This window comes from Salmo trutta, chromosome 38 (genome assembly GCF_901001165.1).
Source record: "Salmo trutta chromosome 38, fSalTru1.1, whole genome shotgun sequence".
Taxonomy (NCBI): Eukaryota; Metazoa; Chordata; class Actinopteri; order Salmoniformes; family Salmonidae; genus Salmo; species Salmo trutta.
The window spans coordinates 122,223-131,430 of record NC_042994.1 but is presented as its reverse complement, the minus strand read 5'-3'; the positions used below and the strand labels follow the sequence as shown (position 1 = coordinate 131,430).

Genomic DNA, 9,208 nt, shown 5'->3' with positions numbered 1-9,208 from the left:
GTGTGTTGGTGGTCTTTCTCTGGTCTGTAGCAGGTATGGTCTCATTCCTGTCTTTTAGTTGCTCTGTTTATCAATATAAAGATATTTCTAAAAGCATAACAACTTGTGTTCTACTGTCAACACATTCGGCATCTCCACTTCACTTTAAACAGTTGTCTTTCACACCTCACTGAGTGATGCTTATCTGTGGTTTCCATTCTCACTCAACCAAAGAGTATCATTGTCTCAACTTAGCAACTATGGAACAAAGTGTTAATGTGAGTCAAAAGACCTTGAACTTAATGTAACGTCCTTGTGATTTCTAACTGTGTTTCAGTTGTACTGGGTCAGATTGGCTGGAGTGTTACATACACCACTCAGAGTATCTGTACCTTGGAGGGGTCAACAGTGGAGCTGTCCTGCTCTTACATATATCCCAGTGGTACAGTCACAACAACCTTCTGGTTCACTAAAAATGATGCTGAGGGGAAATATGTGAGTCTGTTAGATGACCCAGACTACAAAGGTCGTGTGACGTATCGTAAGGATAAAGAGAATGGTCACACCCTGTCAATCACAGACCTGAGAGAGAGTGACTCAGCTACGTACAAATTCAGATTTATAACAGATCAGACTGGAGGGAAATATACTGGCACTCCTGGAGTCACTCTGTCTGTCACAGGTACAGTGATATTATATATAGTGTTGATCTGTTTAAACGCTCTGTCTGTTACAGGTACAGTGATATTATATATGGTGTTGATCTGTTTAATCACTCTGTCTGTTACAGGTATAGTGATATTATATATAGTGTTGATCTGTTTAATCACTCTGTCTGTAACAGGTACAGTAACATTCTATATACTGGCAATCCTGGAGTCACTCTGTCTGTCACAGGTACAGTAACATTCTATATACTGGTGATCCTGGAGTCACTCTGTCTGTAACAGGTACAGTAACGTTCTATATACTGGCAATCCTGGAGTCACTGTCTGTCACAGGTACAGTAACATTCTATATACTGGTGATCCTGGAGTCACTCTGTCTGTAACAGGTACAGTTACATTCAATATACTGGTGATCCTGGAGTCTCTCTGTCTGTCACAGGTACAGTAACATTCTATATACTGGTGATCCTGGAGTCACTCTGTCTGTAACAGGTACAGTAACATTCTATATACTGGTGATCCTGGAGTCACTCTGTCTGTCACAGGTACAGTAACATTCTATATACTGGTGATCCTGGAGTCTCTCTGTCTGTAACAGGTACAGTAACATTCTATATACTGGTGATCCTGGAGTCTCTCTGTCTGTAACAGGTACAGTAACATTCTATATACTGGTGATCCTGGAGTCACTCTGTCTGTAACAGGTACAGTGATATTATATATATAATGCTAATCTGTTTAATTGTTTCTGGAAAATTGTCTTGATTTGAACTAAACAGGTAATTGAGGGTTTAATGTTATCTACTCCAGACCTGCAGGTGAAGGTGACCACTACATTGTTGTCAATGACACTGACCTGTAGCACCACCTGTACTCTGACTGGTAACCCCACCTACATCTGGTACAGGAACAGCACGATTGGACAAGAGGACTCCTCCCCCTCGTACTCAGTCCACTTAAAAACTGAAGACAGCTTCTACTGTGCTGTAAAAGGCATCAATTCTCCTGCAGTGTGTGAGTGTGACTAATACACTTTATAAAGTCTGTCAAAATCATCCAATACATCATTGGTCAGTGTTGATGTTTAGTGAAACAGACATCAAATAGGGCTACTATTTCATTTAGATTAATGGATGTTGATTTTACAGTTCAAAATACTTACACAATTTCATAATGAGAAGCCAAACTTTTAATTTGTCTGTTATCCAGATGGCCCAAAGAACACCTCAGTGTCAGTCAGTCCCTCTGGTGAAATAGTGGAGGGCAGTTCAGTGAATCTGACCTGCAGCAGTGTTGCCAACCCACCTGTGGACAAATACACCTGGTACAAGATAACATACAAGAAAATGTCAATGAGACATTCTGGACAGAGATACACCATCCATAACATCAGCTCTGAGGACAGAGAGGGATACTACTGCGAGGCTCTGAACATTATAGGGAGAGAACATATCCCTGTCCATATTAATGTTACATGTAAGTATGTCACATTCTGATCATTTTTGGTGCCCTGGCATTTTACAGATTTCATTCTGACATCATGCATTTATAAACCCATGATCCTGCAGCAGTGTTTCCCTGGGTTCCTGTGGTGGGGGTGGGGGCTGTCCTGACTGCTGGAGCTCTGCTACTCACCATCTACTGCAGTCTGAAGAGGTGAGACTTTCATTGAGATATACTGTTAGTTACACATCAACCTCCACTAGAGGTCAGTAGAGAGCAGAACTCACTCTGTCCATCATTACAGGAGACACACAGGAGGAAGTGATGCCACAGCAGACACACAGGTAATAATGTCAACAACCAAAGATTTCAATCCTAATACCATAGACAGTAAGCAAATTAATTTACATAAAAATGTTGCAGGGAGGGGTTCGTAAAGTGCTCATTCAATGTGTCTTCTTTCAGATTAAGGGACTCCCCTGTGACACAGCCCCTCAGATAGATGCTGAGCCCTCCGATTATGAGAACTGGGGAGAACCACCACAGAACCTGGACAGTGACACAGACCCTCAGATAGATGCTGAGCCCTCCGATTATGAGAACTGGGGAGAACCACCACAGAACCTGGACTGAACAGAACCACCACAGAACCAGGACTGAAGAGAACCAAAACAGAACCTGGACTGAAGAGAACCAAAACAGAACCTGGACTGAAGAGAACCACCACAGAACCTGGACTGAAGAGAACCAAAACAGAACCTGGACTGAAGAGAACCAAAACAGAACCTGGACTGAAGAGAACCACCACAGAACCTGGACTGAAGAGAACCACCACAGAACCTGGACTGAAGAGAACCAAAACAGAACCTGGACTGAAGAGAACCAAAACAGAACCTGGACTGAAGAGAACCACCACAGAACCTGGACTGAAGAGAACCAAAACAGAACCTGGACTGAAGAGAACCACCACAGAACCTGGACTGAAGAGAACCAAAACAGAACCTGGACTGAAGAGAACCAAAACAGAACCTGGACTGAAGAGAACCACCACAGAACCTGGACTGAAGAGAACCAAAACAGAACCTGGACTGAAGAGAACCACCACAGAACCTGGACTGAAGAGAACCAACACATAACCTGGACTGAAGAGAACCACCACTGAACCTGGACTGAAGAGCGACAGCATCAAGGTTTACCAGACAATGATCTTTATCTTTTGAGTAAATGCTGGAATGTAGATTGTTCTCCTAATGATCAATACAATATGTATATAGATGATCAATACAGTATGTATATAGATGATAAATACAGTTAATAGATGATAAATGGGATAGATTATGCTTCTGCTCTTTTTCTATGAGATTTGGCCATTTCCAGATTTGATTACATTTCACATAGAAATATTTTTTATTTTTTATTAGCAAATGATTAATTTAAATCTTGGCGATATAGGCTCTGCTCCTTCAGGGTAGCAGCTATACCAATCCCCCAGCAGGAACACAGAACCTAACAGGTGGAGCCTGGGGTGGTGGGAGGAGCTAATCTCCTGCTCATGATCAGAAAACATTGCTACTCACTCACTGTCTAGCAACACATAGCCTGTATGCTAGTCTAGCATAGACTACTTCTTCCTTGTATGGATGAGGGAGTATTCTCCATGATGGTTCACGGAGCACACTGACTCAGCTCGAAGCTGGTATTGGGAAGAAACAAGTAGGCAGTATGATAGGTTACTCTCGATGCTAGTTCTACTTAGCTAGCTTGTAGCCGGCTATTGACTGACAACAGAGCAGCAACATGGTTGATCCTCGCAATCAATCACATCCCCACAGCAGCCAAACACTGCAACATGAGCATATTGAACGATGCCTGCGAGGTTCAAACACAGCTAGCGAGCATTCACAAAGAAAACATTATATCAGAAACCAGCAGCATAGTTAGAAACAGCTAGTTACAGCAGCAGAGTCAGTGGAGGAAAAGAAGCCAGCGTATAGTAACAGTAGTTACAGCAGCAGAGTCAGTGGAGGAAAAGAAGCCAGCGTATAGTAACAGTAGTTACAGCAGCAGAGTCAGTGGAGGAAAAGAAGCCAGCGTATAGTAACAGTAGTTACAGCAGCAGAGTCAGTGGAGGAAAAGAAGCCAGCGTATAGTAACAGTAGTTACAGCAGTAGAGTCAGTGGAGGAAAAGAAGCCAGCGTATAGTAACAGTAGTTACAGCAGCAGAGTCAGAGGAGGAAAAGAAGCCAGCGTATAGTAACAGTAGTTACAGCAGCAGAGTCAGTGGAGGAAAAGAAGCCAGCGTATAGTAACAGTAGTTACAGCAGCAGAGTCAGTGGAGGAAAAGAAGCCAGCGTATAGTAACAGTAGTTACAGCAGCAGAGTCAGTGGAGGAAAAGAAGCCAGCGTATAGTAACAGTAGTTACAGCAGCAGAGTCAGTGGAGGAAAAGAAGCCAGCGTATAGTAACAGTAGTTACAGCAGCAGTCAGTGGAGGAAAAGAAGCCAGCGTATAGTAACAGTAGTTACAGCAGCAGAGTCAGTGGAGGAAAAGAAGCCAGCGTATAGTAACAGTAGTTACAGCAGCAGAGTCAGTGGAGGAAAAGAAGCCAGCGTATAGTAACAGTAGTTACAGCAGCAGAGTCAGTGGAGGAAAAGAAGCCAGCGTATAGTAACAGTAGTTACAGCAGCAGAGTCAGTGGAGGAAAAGAAGCCAGCGTATAGTAACAGTAGTTACAGCAGCAGAGTCAGTGGAGGAAAAGAAGCCAGCGTATAGTAACAGTAGCAGTAGTAGACTGATGTGAGAACAGACCCGGTCAGTTTAAATAGACCACAGAATAAGGTGGTGGTGAATGATACTAGTCTCTAATTGGACACTCGGGTTTCCTTTCTGAACTGGCCTACTTTTCTCCTGTACTTATCTGTTTACTGTCTATAGATAGTATTGCTTATCTGTTTTTATGGGATTTTGCCAATTCCAGATTTTTATAACATCTAAAGTTTTGGCTTGTCTTAGTGACACAAAAAGAAACAATATTGACAGTAGCTTTTAAATATTTGTAGCTCTGGAGTTGCTCCTGATGTGTTTAAAGATGTTTTACTTTGTATCGCTGTCAGATATTATTGGGCATTTTATATTTTGTATTATGTAATACCATATTGTTCTGTGTCATAATGTTGCTTGTTTTATTATCAAATTATTCATTATTCATTATTATGTATTTTAGATACATTGAGTACAGTATAAACATCATGTTGTAAATAAGCTGAAGTTTAGGCAACAAATAAAGTGATTGTTTTATTAACTTACATTGATTCATAACTATTTAAACTTTGATGTTGTTTCTTGTATTTCTACCTATTGGACACAAGATGGTAATACTGAACCATGTAACCGTGAGTGGCTAGACACACACACACACACACACACACACACACACACACACACACACACACACACACACACACACACACACACACACACACACACACACACACACACACACACACACACACCTCAACCTTGCCAGATTATTTCCCAGTAGTTCAGACATTGTACAGGTGTGTGCGTTTGGATGCCTGCGTCCGTGTGTGTGTGTGTGTGTGTGTGTGTGTGTGTGTGTGTGTGTCACTCCCTAGACTATTGCAGGAGTACTATAATATAAGTTGTCCAACAGATTTCCTAGGTGGTGAAGATCTGGATGGACTATTTCTACTTTCTTGTATTTCTTTGGGAATGGTTCATACTGCTACTGGTGTCTGGAGCTCTAACTCTCTGCCCTATCCAGAGCCGGGCGGCCCTATACGCTCACTACGCAAGTTGCGTAGTGTCCCACAAATTACGCAAGGGCCCCGCCTCCCCCTCGTGTTAAAGCGAGTGTCAATGTGTCAATGTTTACAACTTCGATGAAAGGATGAAGCGGAACTATCCTTCTGGTCACAAAAAGAGAAATAAAAACAACGAGAGTGAATTGCGGGAACAGCAATCAGGTAAACTTGTGTTCTCTCCTCTCCAAGTTTGATGTAAAGTTAAATTGATGGGCTAGCTTGCAGTGCATCTGTCTCTAGTCTGTCTGTCTTGTTATCCTAGCTGGGCAGTGCATCTCTTGGTCTGTCTGTGTCTTGCTTGATTACCAGCCACTTCCAGGGCTGTGTTTTGTTACTTTGTGCCTGACAAAAGTGAGAGTGAAATACAACTATCTACTAAGTTTGATAAACACTAACGGGCAACGGTGTTTATAAACTGCAGCTTGGAAAAGATAATCGCGTCGCACGTGAACATGCATTCATATGTGTTCATATGATTGTGCACAAAATGAAACTTGCGCTTTCCAGTGGCAACCTCTGTGGGGACCAGTCCAGACAATATATGGGCGTGATGGCACTCCTCTTAGGCGCACATCATTTTAAAGCAAGACAATGAATATCTAGTCTCTCAGTCAAGGTTTAGTTACAACTCTGGACTAATGCATTATGGAAAGCAATGGATTGACATTGACTATTGATCTATATATTTAATTTAAAATGTTGATTAGCTGGGCATACTGGGCAATATGGATGCACATCTCTCAGTAAACAATAACCATCAATTATTCATCCAAGCCATAGTGTAAATAGTATTTTATATTTTAAAATGTATAAAAAGGAAATCTAGGGGAGACAGTTTGAATGGGCCTGAAGCAGCTGATAAAATTAATAATAGTATTGATATCTTTAATTTACAGGTGCTATGCTTAATTTTGTCAGTAGAGGAGATGCTGGATCATCAGCCAGTACAAGCACAGACTCAGTTGATCCACATCCAGCTTCAGCCAGTACTAACACAGACCCAGTACAGCCGGCTTCAGCAAATACTAACACAGACCCAGTACAGCCGGTTTCAGCAAATACTAACACAGACGCAGTACTGGCAGCTTCAGCAAGTACTAACACAGTGTCACGCCCTGACCAAGTGAACTCTGCTATTTTGGTCAGGGTGTGGCATTTCTATGGTTTATTTTCTATGTTTTGTTATCCTGTTTGGGGTAGGGGGCAGTATTGAGAATTTTGGAAAAAATATGTTCCCATTTTTAACTGCCTCCTACACCAACTCAGAAGCTAGAATATGCATATTATTGTTCAGGTTTGGATAGAAAACACTCTGAATTTTCTAAAACTGTTTGAATGGTGTCTGTGAGTATAACAGAACTCCTATGGCAGGCAAAAACCTGACAAGGTTTCAAGCAGGAAGTACCCTGTCTGACAAGGAGTCGTGCGTCTTACCTCTTTTTATTGAAAAGTAAGGATCTTAGCTGTAACGTGACAATTCCCAGGGCTCCAATAGGCTCTCAGAGCCCGCGAAATAACTGAAGGTTTACGAGGGAACCTCAGGTTGAAATATATTATCGCCTTTTGTAAGTGGATGCTCGGAGGACCTTTCAATGATGCGCGTGCATGAGTCGCTTCTGAGGAGAAATTTTATTCGGCTGTTTAGGCTCAATGCATACTCCCGGTCGGAATATTATCACTTCTCTACGACATAAATGGCATAAAAATTGGTTTTAAACATCGGTTGACATGCTTCGAAGTACGGTAATGGAATATTTAGACATTTTTGACACGCCAATGCGCCATGCGCGACACCGCGAAGAAGCATTCTAGAACTCACGAACAAAACGTCGCTGTTTGGATATAACGATGGATTATTTGGGACCAAACCAACATTTGTTATTGAAGTAGAAGTCCTGGCAGTGTATTCTGATGAAGAACAAGCAAGGTAAGAACATCTTTCTTATAGGAAATGTGATTTTGGTGGATGCTGACCTGGGTGGGTATCTAAATAGCTAGCCCTGTAATGCCGGGCTATGTACTTAGATTATTGCAAAATGTGCTTCATCCGAAAAGCTATTTTAAAATCGGACATATCGAGTGCATAGAGGGGTAATGTATCTATAATTCTTAAAATAATTGTTATGCTTTTTGTGAACGTTTATCGTGAGTAATTTAGCAAACTGTTAGTAAATTCACCGGAAGTTTGCGGTGGTTATGCTTTTTCTGAACGTCACATGCTAATGTAAAAAGCTGGTTTTTGATATAAATATGAACTTGATTGAACAGACATGCATGTATTGTATAACACAATGTCCTAGGTGTGTCATCTGATGAAGATCATAAAAGGTTAGTGCTGCATTTAGCTGTGGTTTGGGTTTATGTGACATGATATGCTAGCTTGAAAAATGGGTGTCAGATTTTTTCTGGCTGGGTACTCTGCTGACATAATCTAATGTTTTGCTTTTGTTGTAAAGCCTTTTTGAAATCGGACAGTGGGGTTAGATTAACGAGATTCTTGTCTTTAAATAGCTGTAAAATAGTCATATGTTTGAGAAATTGAAGTTATAGCATTTCTAACGATTCAAAAATCGCGCCACTGGATTTCAGTGGCTGTTACGTAGGTGGGACGAGTTCGTCCCACATGCCCCAGAGAGGTTATAGCCTTTCTTTGTGGTTTATTTCTATGTTGGGCTCGGGGGTGATTTCCAATCAGACAGCTGTCGCTAGTTATGTCTGATTGGGAATCACATTTAAGTTCCTTTTCCCCCCACGATGTTTGTGGGTTGTTGTCTCTTTTGTTTGAGCAAGTTAACGGTTCGTCTATTCTTTGGCTGTTTTGGTAACGTGTTTATTTGTGTCTAAATAAACATGTGTTCGCTCCCAGCTGCGCTTTGGTCCGCTTCCTTATCACCCAACGACGAGCGTTACACACAGACCCAGTACAGCTGGCTTCAGCAGGTACTAACACAGACCCAATACAAGTACTAACACAGACCCAGTATGGTTGGCTTCAGCAAATACTACCACAGACCCAATACAGCCGTCTTCAGCAAGTACCAACACAGACCCAGGTGAAGTACAGGCAGCCTCTGCCAGTACTAGCACAACCAGAGGTGTACAGCCAGCATCAGATACAAGCAGCTCAGACCCTAATAGAACAGTTGCTGCTCCACCAAATGACCCAGCAGACTGGCCCCCCAGTCTTAACAGACTCTATGAGGACTGAGTTAGTGCGCGGAGGTCCATTCAAACCAGGACTGGATTTTTCTTACCCTAAAGACAAGACTAGAAGAGGTTTCCATTCAGGCTTAT

The 9,208-nt window shown here is 42.0% G+C and overlaps 1 protein-coding gene across 1 annotated transcript; it reads left to right on the top strand.

Moving 5' to 3' along the window:
- Positions 1–2,762, top strand: LOC115178722 (B-cell receptor CD22-like). Its single transcript, XM_029740013.1, has 7 exons — positions 1–33; positions 317–661; positions 1,458–1,661; positions 1,857–2,123; positions 2,216–2,303; positions 2,395–2,434; positions 2,556–2,762. Exons 3-7 carry the CDS (start codon positions 1,493–1,495, stop codon positions 2,721–2,723), a joined length of 732 nt encoding a protein of 243 aa, XP_029595873.1. The 5' UTR covers positions 1–33; positions 317–661; positions 1,458–1,492; the 3' UTR covers positions 2,724–2,762.
- Positions 2,763–9,208: the final 6,446 nt, after the last annotated feature.